At 48.4% G+C, this 18,665-nt stretch overlaps 1 protein-coding gene across 7 annotated transcripts in view; it reads right to left on the reverse strand.

The window, feature by feature from the left end:
* The window catches only part of MYO18A (myosin XVIIIA), a 93,260-nt gene extending 79,107 nt beyond the window's left edge, over positions 1-14,153 (reverse strand). For 6 of the 7 annotated variants that reach the window (XM_054573233.1, XM_054573239.1, XM_054573238.1 and 3 more), the window contains exons 1-2: positions 14,025-14,153; positions 2,494-3,572 (exon numbers count right to left, since the gene is read on the reverse strand). In XM_054573233.1, the coding sequence (XP_054429208.1) occupies positions 2,494-3,492 (999 nt within the window). In that variant the 5' untranslated portion in view covers positions 3,493-3,572; positions 14,025-14,153. Of the gene's footprint in view, positions 1-2,493; positions 3,573-11,604; positions 11,713-14,024 lie in introns of all 7 variants that reach the window. The other variant, XM_054573231.1, reaches the window with a different exon arrangement.
* Positions 14,154-18,665: the final 4,512 nt, after the last annotated feature.

The raw sequence follows: 18,665 nt of genomic DNA on the forward strand, positions 1-18,665 counted from the left end.
AGCAGCTCAGAGACACATGAACAAGGTGTCAGCCAAGCACTCTGGACACACTCCACGTGAGAAGGAAACCCAAGGGGCTCTCTCTCCCTGGGGCTTTCTGAACAGGCCATGGACAGAAGTCATGGGGCTTGGCCCCCATCTGTGTGCAGAAAGGAAACAGATGGCCAGCCAGCTCCCTTAGAGCTCCCTGGGGACAGGCAACGTGTGGACACAGTTGATGGATGGCCTGGCGGACAGGGTGGCCGCCCGAGCTGTCCCTGTGGGGCTAGAGTTGTCAGGGTACCCCGCCCACCCAGGAATATGGAGGAGGTAGGAAGACTCGTTTCTTGGCATGGAACTGGGATTAGAACTGCTGCCAAAAAAAGGAGCAGGAATAGGAGTGGGAGGAAGAAGAGATAGAGGATGAGAGCCGCAGCCGAGGCTGTAGCACTCCCGCACCAGCTCTGGGGTCTGTCTCAGGAAGCCACAATGCTGGGCTCGCTCCGCTCCCCTCTGTGTGGCAGAAATCCCCACCACCTACCCAGGGAAGAAAAGATATGGAACTTCCTTCAGCCCTATGCTTCTTGTTGTCTTGTCAGACAGTTCTAGGAGACTTAGGAGGATGGGGCTTTCTACTGTGTCCCCTGCCGGATCCCCCAGGTAGGGGAAGAAGTCCTCTGGGCACCTAATAGTCTTGCCTCATGGGCTAGAGCAAGCCTGCATTTCCATGATACCAGCTGTAAGGTGGGATCCACCTGGGCTTCCAAAGCTAAACTGTCCGCTTCCCCAGGGATGGGGTAGCAGCAGCTAACTGGGGAGGAGAGTGGCTGGGAAATACGAGATGCCAAGATGATCCCTGTGCTATAAAGAGAAACACTAAACAGCATCTGTGATGTCGGGCCCTGAGCCCCACAGAGGCCTGCGCTGTGGTTCAGCGGGGAGCTGGCAACAATCCCCTAGGGGATTCATTCTTTAAGAAGAAAATTCCATCTATTGAAGGCAATGTTAACTTGGGAGACAATAGATAGATGTGGCAACATGGTATGGTCTTTGGTTCTGAGCTAACGACCACTCCTCTAAGCTGTGGTTCCCCAAGTTCAGTCTAGCCTGGTGGCTAACACAGAGTAGGTGCTCAATGTGTTTCTGGAATAAAAATGTCCAGGTCCTTCCCTGGCTTCTACGACAGGCTCTCTCCCAATCACTACCTCTTCCTGATTAGCAAAGCTGCCTGACCCCGCCAGCTCCAGGGTAAAAGCCAGGTCTGGAACCCAGCTCCAGTGCTTCCTGCCAGAGCCTGACCCTGCCGCTCCCGGGCCCTCCAGGCCTGATATGCTGCTGGGCTGAGCAGCCATCTGAGTAACTACTTCCCGTCTCAGGGAGAAAGCTAGGACCAGGACTCTGTCTGCTTCCTTAGCATTTCCTCCTATTTCTGACTTGGACACATCTGGTTGGTCACTTACTGCTGAAAGGTCCTGGCCAGTCCTAAAAGCCACAGCTGGAAGAGAGGAATGACCAGAGGCCAATTCGCCCTTCATGCGTTGTCTCAGGCTGAACATTCCAAATTGATATGTAGCCACCTTATCAAAAGGCCCCTGGGGTTAGAGATCTCCATCTGCCTAGGGACCATCTTTTCAGAAGTTAAACTGGGTTGGTTCCTGCTCAATCAGATGGATACAGTTAACCTCAGTCTCTTCTGGGCCTATGTCACCCCCTTGTACTGTTGTTCTGTGTGGGCAGCATAACAGCTGGGGTCTTCACTGTCAGAGATAGTCAGGTCATACTATCTCTGTAGGCTTCATCCCCGTTACGTTTCCAGGGCCATGCATTTCCTTCTTCCAGGAAAGATAATAAAACTCTTGGAGTACAAGCAATCTCCATAAATCAAACTCAGTCCCCTGCCCCCCATCGCCCCCCGTCACCTGCTTCAAACCCTACAATGGTTCCATTTCACTGGGATAAAATCTAAACTCCTACCATGATTTACAAGGTCTTTCATGATTTGGCCCCTGCTTATCTCTGCAACATCACCTGGTATTCAACTCCTCACTCACTAAGAGGCAAGAGGAGGCCTGACGTCATCTTCCCAGGAGCTACCAAAGCAGCTGCATGCATATCCAGATGTTCCACAACAGCCCTGATTTGAAATAATTTCTTTTTTTTTTTTCATTTCCAATATCTAAATAACATGGAAATCCTATATTTTAGTCCAGATACCAGTCTGGACTAGTAGTCCACACTGTGTGTCTCGCATCTGGAAGTAGCACGTTAGCCTCCATGCCCCAATTTCAGGCTCAGGAAATCATGAAGCTTGTATGAGCATGTACGGCCCCCACCTAAGGTCCATCCCTTCTCCCCACAAGCCAGGTAAGTGGCCCAAGGAGTGGCCCAGCTTCACCACTCACACACTCGCTAGGCTCTGACTGTAGCTCTTAGGTACTCCCATCAGCCACCTAAGTACAATCACAGGAGACACCAGCAGTCCCGGTCCCTGCTCCTCCCCAGGGAAACACTCACATCGGCCGGCTCCCTGCGGGGTCCCTCGCCACTCCGCAGCCAGCTCCGGCTAAGCTCACTGAGCTCTGGGATGGGCTGCACCTTGAGCCGCACGCTGTCCCCGGACTGCCGGATCATCTCCACAATCTCATCCCGGGACTTGCTCTCCACGTTGTGCCCATTAATCTCCACCAGACGGTCACCTGGCACCAGCCCCAGGGCCAGGTCCTTGGTGCCTGCACCAGGCTCAGCAAAGTGAACCACCTTCCGATAGACCTGGCCCTCAGGGCCCCGATCCAGCATGGTTGTGCGCCGCAGGGAGAAGCCAAAGTCTCCGGTGGGCCTTCGTTGCAACTCCAGCTCCCGGAGGGCAGGGGGTGGCGGGGACACCACAGGGGGCAAGCGCAGGTCAGCTGGAAACCTTTTAGTCACCAGCTCGGGGACTCGGGAGCGGGGTCCCAGTCGAGGGAGGCCTGGGCCAGGATGCTGTACGAGCTGTCCCTCTAGAGTCCTCACCTCCACCTGCGGAGATGGGGCAGCAGAGTGCTCTGAGGGGGTGGAGGTCTCAGAAGCACTCTCATCCCGGCTCCGCTGGGAGAAGGAGAAGCGCTTGACAATCATCTGCGAGTTCTGCTTGGCCAGAGAGCCGAACTTGGCAGCCCGCTGCAGCACAGAGCCACGGAAGCCACCTTCCTCACCCTTGAGGTCATCACTGGAGCTCGCTGTGCTGAGGTGGCCCGAGTCCAGGATGACACTGCCCCTGTTGCTGTCGGAGTCAATGTCAGTCAGGTGCAGGTCGGAGCCACTGGCCACCTTGATGGGGATGGGGTTGGAGATTTCCAGGCGCATCTTAGATTCACGCTTGGAAGAGCGGTTCAGGTTGAAAAAGCCTCGTCTCAGGCTCATCTCCTCCAGGCTCCTCAGCTCTGCCGCTGACATCCGCTCCTTCTTCTCCTTTTTCTCCTTCTTCTCCTTCCGCCCGCCATCTTTGTCCTTGTCTTTCTTCATTAGGTTAAACATGGTGGGGGTGCTGTTTTTAAGGGTGGTACCCCAGAGGATTATGGGTGCTTAGCACAGGGCCTTTGTGTTCCACTGTGCTGCTGCAGATAGAAACAGAGAGAAAAAGAAAGGTTATTTGAGCAGAGGCTCTTCCTGCATCTCCAGTCCAGTCATGGCCAACTGCTGAGCACAGCTACCCCTCACAGAGTGCCAGCTATGTGCCAGTTCTCTGCTTTATTCAAAACTGTCTCAGTTAGCCTTGGCTGATGTGGCTTAGTGGACTGAGCGCTGGCCTGTGAAACGAAAGGCCACTGGTTCAATTCCCAGACAACGCACAGGCCTACGTTGTGGGCTAGGTCCCCATTTGGGGGCATGCGAGAGGCAACCAATCTATGTTTCTCTCGCACATCAATGTTTCTCTCCCTCTCTTTCTCCCTTCCTTCCCCCTCTCTAAAAATAAATAAATAAAATCTTTTATAAAAATAAAAAACTGTCTCAGTTAAGCTAAGCCTTATAACACTGCTATGGGGAGGTCTACTGTTACACCCATTTCACAAATAAGGAAACTTGAGGTTTAGATAAGGATAGAAAAGCCCAAACTCCAAAATCTCTCATTTCCTGTGATCCCTGACAGACCCAGGCTTAGGTGTGCATGGAGGGGGCATCTGGCAGATCTGACCTCCTGGCAAGGGGATGCCATCAAGTCAACTTGGGACCCGACTTAAGATTCAAACACGAGGGAGAAAGCAAAGGGACTCAGTGCACCATCATCGCCACATAGCCAATAGCCCTTACGGCAACAGACATCACGTGCTCCTGGGCTCTTTCCTAAGCCTGTTATTCCTAGAACAGCAGCCTTAGCCACTGCCTGACAGAGGACCACAAAGAACCAACACTTACTTAATGAGCACCACTTAGGCTTAATGCCAGGCACTCTACACACATGACCTCATTTGAACTTCATAGCATCCCTGCCAGGTAGGTATCATTATCTCTACAAATGAGAAAATTAAGTATATGTTAGTTGTCACATGGCTAATAAGTGGCCATATCAGAAAACAATGGCAAATATTGTTTCTTTCTAGGTTCTGGGTACCCAAATTGAAGCAGAGAGGGAAGTAAGGGGAAGTTCCAGACTAAACAGAGGGCAGACAGCTGTGCAGTGGGGGTAGAGGTGGGATCTGCTGGATAAACAGGATCCTGAAAAACTCACATCCTTTTCCCCAGACCAACACCTAAATATAGCTCCAGGAAGAAAGTTGTGGCAGCATGAGAGGGGACCTCGGCACCAGGGCACGTGTGCCAATGGCGCCAGCCTATTCCCGCCCCTGTGCACACCTGACTGGGGACAGAATTGAGACAAACCTGATGGGGGTGGAGTTGAGACAGCCTTCCCTGTTCTAACCAGCAGGGAACAAGAAGGAGAAGTAGGCCATACCAGCTAATTAGAAATTAAATGTAATTTTTTTCTCTGTCCATGAAGGCCTTCCCCCTGAATTCCAGACACAGGACCTACAAGCGTACTCCTTTCAACAATGACCTATTTCAAGAGCCCGGATAGGCCTTTCTTCTGTGTACCCCACCCCCACAGCCAAGCAGGGCTCTCCAGGCTCCCCATTCTACTGAGAGGGACCCACCAACCCAGGTACAATGCCTAGGAAGGCATCAAGGTCAGGAACTCCCAAGGGGCCCCGGTGCACTGGGTAATTGCTATCCCCTTGCCCAGCCCCCTCACTCAAGTTGTTCCCAAGAGATAAACATACCCTTTCTAGGGCAGTGCTATCCAAAAGAAATATAATTCAAGTCATATAGTAATTTTATATTTTTTAGCAGTCACATTTTAAAAGGTTAAAAAAAGGGTGAAATTAACTTCAATGATATCATTTATTTAATGTAAATATATCCAAAATATTGTCATCTTAATATGTAATCAATGTAAAAATATCAAGATATTTTATATTCTCTTGTCCTTACTAGGTCTTTGAATCCAGTGCATATTTTCCACTTAGAGCATATCTCAACTCAATCTAACTACATTTCAAGTATCCAGTAGCCCCAGGTGGCTAATTGCTATAGGACTTGGCAGTACAATTTTTGAGAAGTCTTTAGCTGTAGAACACATCCAAACGGGTGGGAAATCTGGTCTAGTCCCTAGCTCTCCGTGGTCCTGGCAGGTACCCCTTTCCTCCTCTCATCTAAGTCTCTACCTGGTAAAACAAAGTTCCCTCTGAACTTTTTGGTTCTAAATGCTCCATGCACAGTACCTGGAATTAGGAAGCCAAGAAATCTAGGGCCCAAGAGGAACAAAGCCAGGGGCAACCTTGGCCAGCTGGGTCTGGACTGATTTGGAGTGGGGCTGACAGCAGGTATCTTCTCTTTAGGGTTCTGCTTTGACATGGGGAGTCTCTCCTTCTCCTCCTGAACCATTGATGGGGCTGTGACACAGATCTACTATATGCCAGGACAGAAGATCTTCAGCTGCTCACTGCCCACCTTACCTCTCACCTGCCACTACCCAACACTGTCTTAAAATTTTTCAAATATGTTTATTGATTTTAGAGAGAGAGGAATGGGGAGAAAGAGAGAGAAACATCAATGTGAGAGAGAAATATCGACTGGTTGCCTCCTCTACATGCCCCAACCTTTTCATGTCCGGGAGGGCGCTCCCACCAACTCAGCCAAACCAGCCCTGGCTACTTTGCAGTCTTAAAGGGCTGGTTTGGAAGATGGCTCCAGGGGATACTACGAGGAAATAAAGAAAGAAACCCACTTCAAGGACGTGGAGAGCACAAATGAGCATCTTGGCCTCAGCCCAACCACAGAGGGCCCAAATGCCTTCAGTGCTGTCCCACTAAGACATCTTTCAGTCTCCAACTCTCACTCTGAAATCCTTACCTAATCCTGGCTCTTTGCTGGGGGCTAGATATTTGAGCAGTTACCAACAGAAAAAAGGCCCCGGATTCTAGAATCTCTGGGCTGGAAAGGTCCCTGGGAAATAATTTCATATAAATTCCTGTCTTTCTTGCCCCTCATTGTCACCATGGCAGGTGGGAACAACAGTCACAACAGCAGCAGCACAGGAGATAGTGCTGGCCCGGAGTGTTAGGAGATCTGGTATCTAGGCCTGAATCTGCCAACAAATCACCAGGGGACCTTGAGCCTGTCACTTTGCTCAAGGTTGGACTAGATGATCTAGGCCTTTTCTAGCTCTAAAATTCCAAATATCTAAGTCTCTTGTGGACACAGGTTAGTTATTAACTTTCTGCCAAAGTCACCCCTCTTATCCCAACCCTGAGGCCTTTGGAGACTGAGTTCATTTCAGCCCTTCCCTCATCATCCCTGTGCTGCCATTGTCATCCGCACAGCCCTTCCCCACTGTCATTCCTACAATTGCCAGGCCTGGCTGTGGCCTGGGCTCCCTCCTGTGCCCCATGTCTAGGGCTACCTGCAATCTCCCACGTCAGGGTCAGACCTGCAATGCAGCAGCTGCTGCTGCTGCTGCTCTTCCGCTCCTCTGCTTCTCAGCACCCAATCTGCTAGAGACCTGGGCTCTGTCACCTTTTTGTAGACCCCCAGAATTTCCAGCATCTCCTGTCCTCACGTCCAAAGTCCCCAGCAGCAATGACATCACCACCTCCCCACTCTCCATTCCAGGCTGCAATTTCTACCCGCCTCCCCTTCGTCTCTTACTCTCTTCAGTGAAGGAAACCTTACAGTTTGTCTGACCTCCTTCTCTACCTTTATCCCCTCACCCTACTCCAGAAGGCCATTCTAATTTTAAGTGGAGAAAAAGTATGCATGTAAATTAGGGTCAGTATGTAAAGTAGGGCATATACCTAAATAATTTGGCCCCATCTTCGAAATCAAAGCAAACTACAATTGACTCAGTCAATTCAACTGTTTCATGACTTTAAAGCAGAAAGCATTTTGAGGGTAAGAATCATTCAACTCAAATATGCATCCATCTGTTCACCAACAGGAGAGACAATTTACATATTCATATAATGGAATACTACTCAGCAATAAAAAGGGAGCGACTACTGATACACATAAGAGGGATGAATCTCAAAAACATTATCTCAAGTGACGGGAAGAGAAGTCGTTGACAAAAGAATACATACTGGTATGATATTTATATGAAGTTCTAGTATAGGCAAAACCAACCTAAGGTGGGAAAAAATAAAACAGTGATTAACTCTGGGAGGTGGTGGTAAGGTTTGCCTGAGAAAGGACATGAGGAAACTCTGGGGTGATGCTCATGCTACCTATCTTGATAGGAGTTTGGATTGATATATGTGTATACATTCATCAACAGCATCAAATAGTACACATAGATTTGTGCATTTCATTGTGTGAAATATTCACTGAAATGAAAAAACTGTTAACTGCATATTGAACGCTAGTTAACATGTATGCTAAAGTATTTGGGGCCGCGTATACTGACGACTACAAATTACTTTGAGATGCATCAAAAATGTAAGATAAGCCCTGGCTGGTGTGGCTCTGTGGACTGAGTGCTGGCCTGCGAACCAAAGGGTCACTGTTTGATTTCAAGTCAGGGCACATGCCTGGGTTGTGGGCCGGGTCCCCAGTAGGGGGCGCATGAGAGGCAGCCACACTGATGTTTTTCTCCCTCTTTCTCCCTCCCTTCCCCTCTGTCTAAAAATAAATAAATAAATAAATATATTTTTTAAAGGATGTAGGATAAGTCATGAATAGATCAAGGGATAAATATGTGATAAAGCAAGGATAGTAAAGTGTAATTGTAGAATCTAGGAGGTGGGGGTTGTTCACTGTAAAATTTTTAACTTGTCTAAATGTTTGCAGAGCTTTGTGATAAAATATTAAGGAAAAATATCTATCAAGCACCTATTAAATACAAGAGATATAAGATAAATAAAAATAATGAAACAGCTTCAGTTATAGATGTCAGGCAACAAACCTGGGACCAAATTCAAGTTAATAGCGATGTAATCTTGGACAAGTCACTTAAGGCCTCTGTGCTTTCATTTTTCCCATTTCTAAAGTGGAGATAATAATAGTACCTACCACATAAGGCATGAGAATTAAATGTGTAGAAGCCCTTTATATAATGCCTAGCCCAGAGTAAGCCCTCAAGAATGGTACCCAATAGAAGCAGGACACATTCTCACATCTAAATGGGATGGTAGAGAGGATACTAAAGTACACAAGTGACTACCAGCGCAAGTGTGACTAAAATAAGTGTAGACATAAAAATCTCAATGCCAGATAGGATGTTTGTATATAGAAAGTAAAGCCCAAAGAAGTGAAGGCTAGCCAATGAGCACATGGCCAACCTGGATCACACTGGCTCAGGTCCAGAGGCCCCACATAGGTACTGCCAGGGATAAGGCCAGGCGACACACAGATGCAGAAATACGAATGGCCAACAAGCATAAATGGGTCTTCTGCCTCAGTAATATTCAGACACGTGAAATAAAAGAGGTATACCATTGTTCACTTGGCAGTTTGTTAAAAAACTACCAAGATTAGTAATAACAGTCAATTAGAGGATGGGGAGCAGGTCATTTCATATGTGCTGGTGGGAGTATAAGTTGGTATAAGGTGCACAAGTTGGTGGTATCTATGAAAACATTTAAGTGTACATATTCTTTGACTGGGCAATTCCTCTTAGAGGACATCTATAGATATATCCACACAATAAACATGACTAATCCTTACAGCATTGTTTGTAATAGTAAAATTCTTCACTATAAATGACCATCACTAGAGTAATAGCTAAATTACAGAACTAGGTAGCTATTAAAAAGAATGAGGTAGATTTGTGTATGCTGACCTAGAAAGATTTTATACTATATTATTAAGTGAAAAAAGCAAGTTGTCAGATAGTATATAATTTTTGCAAAATTTTTAAAAACTATGTATATGTGTGAATATATATATGGTACATTATATATAATATTTGTATATGCATAGAAAAATGTATGTTTTGTGGAAGAGAAGGATTTTAGAAGGGTCAAAGCAGACTTGTGTGTTATCTATATTGTTTTAATTCTTTACAATAAGAACTTTAGCTGGTAGGTGGGTGTGTGTATTTAAGCCTACAGCTTTAGATAGTGGGATTATATATAGTTTTTCTTCTACTTTTGGTCACATTCTTTATGTCTTACATAAAAAATATTTTTAATATTTATATAAAATTATATTTATGTAACATATAATATCTTAAGCTATAGATATACATAAAAATGTATAACAAGCTCTTGAAAAAATAGTCTGGAAAGATCCACTGCAAACATTTATCAGTGGTTTTTGTCTGTGGGGTAGTGGCAAAGAGGGGTAACACTTGCTTTGTACCTAGTACACTTCTTGCACATTAAACCTTTTTTTAGCATATTACTTTCACCATTGTAAATATTTTTAAAAAATAAAGAAAAAGAAAAAAGACAGGTTTCACAAAGTAGTAAAAGCATTTAAGCTGTAAACAAGGTTTGCAATGCTAAGTTTAAGATTGCCCTCTCAAGCCTCAAAACAATTTCAGTGACTTGGGGGACTTGGCTAAAATAGATCTCACTGTTGTCTTGTGGCTTTAAGAGGGGACAGATTTAAATGGGTCACCCTGCAGCTGGCAAAGCAGAAACCCCAGGAAATGGAAACTACAACATTAGAATCCCAAGCCTTGGCTGCTGTGGGTGGACACTTAAAAGGGTCAGTCCCCCCACCCTAGCCCAGACCACACTCCTAAATAAATACAAAGGAAATGCTTTCCCAAGAGAGCCGGCCTCTTTCGCGTGGCCTCTGACCTCCCTGAGTGGCTATTTCCTACAGCCCCAAGGCCTTTATCTCGGTGCTGGCCCACCGAGGACTGCAAAAGCGGCCCACTGAGGACTGCAAAAGCAGCCCAGTGGGGCTCACACGGCACCTGGCCTGGCCCGGTGGCCCTAGCCTGAGCCGCCCAGGGTGGTGACGCCTGTTCCTGCTGCCGCCACTGAGCTTCTCCTGGCAGGTTCTGCTGAGCTCCGCAGAGCCCCGTGACTCACTGCCAGGTCACACGGAGCTTCCTGGCTCCAGGTGTGCTCCCTCACTCAGGCTGCACGCTTCTCACATGACATCAGCCGCCCCACTGCCTGCCGGCTCCCTGCTTCCTTCTCTGCCTGCCGCGGAGCAGGGAACCAGCAGCCCACTGCGCTTGCAGGCAGCAGGGCCCTGCGCAGCCACAGCCTGGAGGCACCTCCTGTCTCCTCTGGAACGCAGATACCACAGGCCCAGGGAGAAATGGGAGCAGGAGAGGTGCCAGTCGCTGGCTGGGTCCCACGCTGCTCTTCCAGGTGCAACTCCTCCGTCTCATTGGGGAACCTGCCGCAGCCTGCTAGGCGCTGAACTCAGTTAAAACTACCATCCTCACCCCACCTTCTGTGACCTTGAGCGAGTCCAGCCCCCTCTCTAGGCCTCAGCTATTTCAACTATAAAATGCCCATGGGCCAGAGAGTTCAGACTTGGCCCAAAGCCTTTGACTTTGCTGGAGAGAGATTCTGCTCAACCACAAACTGCAGGTTCTAACCCTGGTCTGCCTCTGACTTGCTGTGTGACCTTGAGCCCTTCATCCAACATCTCTGAATATCAGAGTATAATAAAAATAATCTCTTGTAAGTGACGATAAAAGTACCTGGCAGGGAGACTGGGCCCTGGGCCCTGTAAAATCATCAGTCCACAATTTAAACTGCGGCTTAACCCTGAGCTATTGGAAATGTCAAAGCAATGTGGATAATTTATAAGCCACACAGTTTCTATGTCCAGAAAAAGGGCAGAAAATGAAGTTGGTAGGGCCTTTCCCGGTTTGCTCCCCACCCTCTCAATCCAGCTCCCACCACTGTCCCACTCTACCCTCTAATTCAGTCCACCTCACAAAGTGATGGGCGCTGAGGTGCAGTGAGCAGATGGTAAAGCATTCTGGGGCCTGGCCCAAAGCAAAAGCTAAAAGCTCCATCAAGCCCCCAACCCAAGTCCTGCAGGGGACCTGTCAATCATAGCACAGAGTGGGCTGAGCCCTCATATCCTCTCAGACCTTTAAACTATCTCGGCTTTACCCACCAAGGCCAGAAGAGGCCTGGGACAAGGAATGGGGCCCAAGGCCAACAGGACGCTGCTCACATGAATGCTCTGGTTCCAGTCTGTGGTATCCACTCCAGGTGGGAGAGATCTGGCTGGGAACAGACCTTTGGTTTGAAGGAGCAAGAACAGCGCTGCTGCCCTGGAGACCTGTGACACACCAAGTCAGGATCAAGACTTCCTTAGTTCCAACAACTCCCTGCTCCACCCCAGGAGGGTGGATTCTCCCTTTCACGCGAGCACCAGCTCTGCCCCACCCAGTCTGCCTTCAGGTACCTGCCTCTGAGGGACCCCAGAGTTTTCAGGCCCAGCTTTTGAAGACACATTCACCCTGCAATCAGCAGTTTCAAGCGGGGTCAGTGAAGAAAGCTCCAGGCAAAAGGCTGGCTGCCCCGACTGCCAGGGAGTGAGGCTGAGGGACCCGGCAGGAGTCAGGAAGGACACAATCAGCGTGAGGGCAGCTGAGGAGAGCCTGGAGCATGGGAGGAAGCCCTCGGGCACACACCCTGGCACCTGAGCCAGACTGGGAAAGAGTAAACAAACTAGATGCTCAGAGCTGCCAGGCACCAGGTCATCAAATGTTCAAAGTTCAAAGCTCCAAAAGGAAGTGACCACCAGCATTCTATCCCTCCCACCCCCACCTACAACCCTTCTCAGTCCCCTAAAGCCCCAACACAATAGCTTTCCCCACTGTCTTCCTGGAATTGAGGCCCCAATTCCAGCGTCCCCAACCCCAAATGGCCAAGCACACCTCCACCCAAGGCTATATATAACCAGTCATGTCCAGAAAACAGGAGGATGTTTCCTGGAAAGACCTCATCACAAAAAGTTAGAGGGGAAGCTGAGGAGGTGGCAGGCCATTGACAAAGGGCAGTGAGGTCTGCCAGGAAGCCAGGGACCTCAGGAGAGCAACTTTCAACATCCCCAAACAGAAAATAACTCCTGAACCAAACGAGTGGGGAACGGTTAGGCAAGGCCGGGCCCATTGCCATCACAACAGGATACCAAGTAGCCCCCCAAAAGGGCTCCAGACCTGATAAGCACATAGAAAGGCAGCATGAACCTGTCTAGAGTCAGTGTCTTGCTAAGGTGATCTTGCCCTTAATTGCCTAGACATGGTCCCTCCCTTCCGGCATGGCCCGATGCAGACACACTTTGCACTTCAGGGGACTACAGGGCCTCCTCAGCCAGTCATGACAGACACTCAAAGAAAATGAATCCATGCAAACCTGCCTAAGTCACTGGCAGGGGAAGGGGAGGGGGAATCCAATTCCATAATTTTGGGGGACCATCTGAGGGCAGGAAGGCTGTTGGCAGAACTCCTCCCAGAAAGCATCATTCCAGGCCTCCCTGCACAAACACAAACCATGAGGACACTGCCAAACACATGCCAAGCCAGGCAAAAGGAGTACCCGCTAAAAAACTGGATGCCTTTCTCCACCCCCCAGCTCATTCTGGCTGGCAGTCTTTCCAGCTAATCAGCAGGACACATGTGCCTTGCAACAGGGTGACACCCCCAACCCCACAACAAAGCCCCAATGTGTGGTGCGTCCCTGTAGGCCTTATCTCAGCCAGGAACATGATCCACTCCTCACTAGGCTTGGTACCAAGCAGCAACCCCCTAACACGGGGTTGCAGGTGGGGGATAGCTAACCTTACCACCTCCCCTTCCCATTGTTGAAACAACTGGCATGACAGGTTAGCAGGGCGGGGCGTTAGAGGCAGTCTCTCCCAGAGGCCTGGGGCAGGCTGTCCAACCTTCCCACACACACCCCACCCCTTTGCAGGGAAAGGTGAGGTGAGCAGCCAGTCACAGGGGACAGCCTGCACTCCCTCATCTCCAAAGCCTACCATTCACCCACCCACCCCCATCTTCTGTCCCAAGGGGAGGGGGCCTGGGGAAGCGGGGTCTCCATTGTTTAGCCAGCTGTCTAGCAGCTGCTCCTTTGAGAGCAGCCCGCTGTCCGCCTGGCAGTGAAAGGGTGAAGGCCGCTGGGAGGGATAAAGGGCTGTGTGGAGGTGCTCGCCTTCCCGGCTGCCTTCCAGAGCCTCGGTGGGTCGGTCTGTCTGGGGGACCTGGGCCTGGCTCCGAGGAGCTCTCTACCCCCGAGGCTGCAGCCTCCATCCCGCAGCTTAGGGCCACCTGGGCTCCCCCGAGCCCCAAATCCCCCCAAACTGAAGACCACCCTGCCCTGCCTCCCCTCGTCCCCCGCTGGCAAAAGGGGTCGGAGCTCGGTCTCCCCGCCCCTCCCGGTTGGACCCCACTCTCCGGCGCCGAGCTCCGCGGCGCGGTCACAAACCGGAGACCGGAGACCGGAGCCGGGAGTCCGGGCCGCTGCTTCCAGGGGACAGTGGGGGGAGCAGGAGCCGGCGGGCCCGCCGCCCGCCCGCCTTCCTGTCCCGAACCCGCCCCCCGCCCCGCCGGGCCCACCAAGCGGCTGACCCCGTCTCCCCGCGCTCACCGGCCGCCGGAGCCCGCCCGGCAGGCAGCAGAAGCGGAGACGCTGCATCCAGCGGCCCCGGCCCGGTCCGGGCTGGAGCGCAGCGCGGCGCAGCGCAGCGCCGCCCCCCGCGGCCGCGCTCACCGAGCCGAAAGGGAGCTCCCTGCTGGCGACTCCGGGGATAAATGCCCGGCCTTCCGGGCAGCGCCTGGGCGCGCCTCCAGAGCGGGCCATGAGAGCACTCGGCACTGCCCTGGGAGACCGCTGTTCGTGTCTGAGAGGTCCTGCCTGAGGTCCTGTCTGCACTGGGCACTAGAGGCTGCTGGACATCCACAGGGCAGGCACCAGGGTCATACCGAATGTATACAACAGGTTCTGTACAAGGAGGGCACAGGACTCTGCGGGCTGTGTCCAAGAGGGTGCTGCCCAAGGTAATGCTGTCCAGAGGAAGCAACTGAATATTGCTTGCTCAGGGTGGCTCGGCAGAGGCAGACATAGGGCGCTGCTGGATGGTGTCAGATGGACTGCCTGCCATGTCCAAAGTGGGACTGGCAGAATGTACACAGTCTTCTGGTGGCTTGGTTTAAGAGAGCCCTGCCTCAGGTGGAGCTGCCTAAGGGGTGCACCAGGGCCCAAGAAACACAGCCATAAGTGGCACGCACTCCCTAAAGGAGTTCACCGATGCCAAGATTAGCACCTTTCAGAAGCTTTAAAAAAAATTATTTGTAGAGAGGGGGGAAGGGAGGGAGAAGGAGGGAGAAAGAGGGAGAGAAACATCGAGGTGTGGTTGCCTCTCGCACACCCCCAAAATGGAGACTCAGCATGCAACCCAGGCATGTGCCCCTACTGGGGATCTAACCGTGACCCATTGGTTCACAGGCGGGCACTCAACCCACTGAGCCACACTAGCCAGGGCCAGAAGCTTTTTAGAACAGGGTTTGACCCCAGGTCTCATATTCTGTAAAAATCAAGTGAGCTGATCTACCCAGTGAGAAAGAATTTTAGACTTCCTGGGAAAGGCCAGGAGCATTTAGAGACCAGGCCTCCAATATAGATGCTATGTCTTGAGTTTGGGAGAGAGAGAGAAAGTGAAAGTTCAGGAAAAAAGGTGTAGCAGACAAAGATAGTTGCCTCCATAGACAGCTCAAGCAGGAACTTCCTCAGGCAGGGGTGTCCCAACCTGGCAGACCTGGGAAGGTTGGAGGGAGGGGCTCAGGAGCAAAGAGCTGAGTAAGAGCTGGGCGATTCTGAGGAATAGACCACACCCAGAATGTGCATTGTGGGTAAAGGAATGGCATGCAACCAAACTCAGTTCAATAAACATTTACAATAAACGAGACCCTGCTAAGAGTCAGCAACAACAAGCACTCTGGGGGACACAGAGAAGTAAGACATGGAGCCTCTCTCTAGGGAGCTCACATGGGAGTTAGGGGAATAGGGGTGGAAAGAAAGCTGCTTTGAGGACATGACATTTGAGTAGAAGCTTGGAGGCTAGGTAGAACAATGACTATTACTATTGCTTCCTGAGCACCTACTATGTGCTAGACACTATCTCTATTCCTCACAACAAACCTATGAGGGAGACATTACTATTATTGTTAGGCATTGAGTGCATGAACTCTAGAACCAGACTGCTGGTTGAAATCTTAGTTCTGTCAAGTACTAGCTCTGTTTCCCTGGGCGATTTATAAAACCTCTCTGTGTCTCAGTTTCTTTAACTGAGAAGTGGGGATAATAACAGTGCCTGCCTCAGAGCTTATTTTGAAAATTAAATGAGTTTAGTCTTTTCATCAAATGGTGCTAAAAAACTGGACATCCGCAGGCAAAAACTGAAACTAGGCACAGACCTTATACCCTTTTCAAAAATCGAAATGGAGCATAGGCCTGACAATGAAACACAGAACTAAAACTGCTAGAAGATAATAGGAAGAAACCTAAATGTTTGTAGGTATGGCAATGATGTCTTACATACAATGCCAAAGACATGATTCACGAAAGAACTGATGACCAGGACTTCATTAAAATTAAAAATTTCTTTGCTAAAGATAATGTGAAGAGAATGAGAAGACAAGCCACAGGCTGGGAGAAAATATTTGCAAAAGATACATCTGATAAAGGACTCTTATCCAAAATATACAAGTAAATCTTAAAACTCAACAATAAGAAAACAAACAATCTGATTTAAAAATGAGCCAAATACTGAACAGACACTTCACCAAAGAAGCTGTGCAGATGGCAAAATAGGGAATTGCAAATTAAAACAACGAGATACCACTACACAGCAGTTAGAATGGCCAAAACCCAGAACACTGACAACACTAAATGCTGGTGGGCATGTGGACCAACAGGAACTTTTATTCACTGCTGGTGGGAATGCAAAAATGGTACAGCAACTTTGGAAGACAGTTTGGCAGTTTTCTACAAAACTAAATATACTCTTATTATATGATTCAGCAATTGCATTCCTGTTATTTACCCAAATGAATTGAAAACATATATCCACATAAAAACCTGCGCACAGATGTTTATAACAGCTTTATTCACAATTGCTAAAGCTTAAAAGCAACCAAGAAGTCCTTCAGTGGCTGAATGGACAAACTATGGTACATCCAGACAATAGAATCTTATCAGCACTAAAAAGAAATAAGCTATCAAGCTATGATGAAAAGACATGGAGGAACCTCAAATACAGATTACTAAGCGAGGGAAGTAAATTTGGAAAGGCTCTATCATTCCAACTCTATGAAACTCTGGAAAAGGCAAAACTATGAAGACAAAATGATCCGTGGTTATCACGCATTGGGGGAAAGGAGGGATGAATAGGCACAGATTTTTAAGGCAGTGAGACTATCCTCTATGATATTGCAATGATGGATAATTGTCATACATTTGCCCAAACCCATAGAATATACAATACCAAGGGAGAACCTTATAGGCATTGAGTATATAGGAACTCTGTACTTTAAGTTCAATTTTGCTACGAACCTATAGTTGCTTTAAAAATTGTTAACTAATTTTTTTGAAAATTTAATGAGTTAATATATAAAAGGAACAATGCCCAGCACATAATAAGCAGTCTGTAACTGTTAGTTTTATTATCATATCATTCCCAACTCACAGCTATGGAAACTAAAGCACAGACAGGTTCATGACTTGAATACAACCTGTGAGTGGTACAGTCAGGGTGTCCCCAAGGCTCCAAAGCCCATGTTTTTCTCCCTACATCATGGCAGTGAATGAACCATGGCAGGCATATTAACATGGTTTATTTATGTGTGTCCACAGTTAGGCCACTCTTGGGGTAGCACACCTCTAGCCTGAACCAGGAACCAGTTTCAGAGACCAGGTAAGATTGAAACACCAGGCAAAACCCACAATGGCTCTGGCTCATGATCACTCGGTATTTAGTCTCTTACTTCCCAAAGATCAGAATAATCCCTGCCCTGGCTCTAAGTAAAAATAAAAGTAATGCACCTCTCTTCCCGTTCATGGAAAAGTGTCAAAGCAGTGCCCACATAAAATAGCCCAAATGGCCATTGAAAGGCCAGTTTTTCCAGAAGATTCCTAAACTTCTAAAGAAATTTGACTTTGAGAAGTCCACTCAGATAGATGAAAAAATAAAAATAAAAATAATAAAATCACTTATATGAACTGAGCCCTTACCCTCGGTCAGGTGCTTTGACAGGCATCTCATCTTGTCCTTACAATCACCCTATTAAGAAGGTGCTGTTATTTTTCTCATTTTGCAGATTAGAAACCAGGCTTAGGAAGATGAAATAATTTGCTCAACATCTGAAACTAATACAGAATGATATTGAATGTAAACTCTAACGGAAAAAACATAAATAAATAAATAAATAAATAAATAAATAAATAAATTCACACAAGGCCTGACCCGGGTGGCTCACTTGGTTGGGCATTATCCCGCAAAGCAAAAGGTCGCCGGTTTGATTCCCAGTCAAGGCACATGCCTGGATTGCAGGTTTGGTCCCCAGTTAGGGGTATGCAAGAGGCAAATGATGGATGTTTCTCTTGCACATTAATTTTTCTCCCCCTCTCTCTCCCCCTTCCCTTCTCTAAATATTAATAAATAAAATCTTTTTAAAAATTACACACACACATATATATATATTTTAAAGAAATAATTTGCCCAAGGCCACATGGCTAATAAATAGCACAGCCCAGAACACTTGCTCTGAACCACTCTGCTGGGATGTGTCCTGGGAGGAGTAAAAAGTGTATGGGTTTTGGGGCCCCACACTGAGAGGAAAATTGGTCTAGCAGCTGCTAGCAAATTCCTTAGCCTCTCTAAGCCTCAATGTCCTCATCTGTAAAATGGGGATAATAAAGTGCTCACCTCATAGGGGTGCAAGAGGATAAAATGAGGAAACTCATTTAAAACAATTATTAGCCCAGTACGTGACACATAGTAAGTGGTTTCCAGACTCACATTCCCAACTCACAGCTATGGAAACTAAAGCTTCTGACCCTCCACTTCCTCATCTGTAAAGCAAGAGCTGATAATAATAGGTGCCAAAGTTATTGTGAGGCTTAGAAGAAATAGCAAATATAAAGCATGTGAGATGATTCTTATCACATGGTAAGCTACCACAGTATGACCCTCCAAAAGGGATCCCAAATTAGCAAGCCAGCATTTTAGAA

Source organism: Pteronotus mesoamericanus, unplaced genomic scaffold, assembly GCF_021234165.1.
Source record: "Pteronotus mesoamericanus isolate MK-2021 breed Mesoamerican mustached bat unplaced genomic scaffold, CSHL_Meso_final contig_246, whole genome shotgun sequence".
NCBI lineage: Eukaryota > Metazoa > Chordata > Mammalia > Chiroptera > Mormoopidae > Pteronotus > Pteronotus mesoamericanus.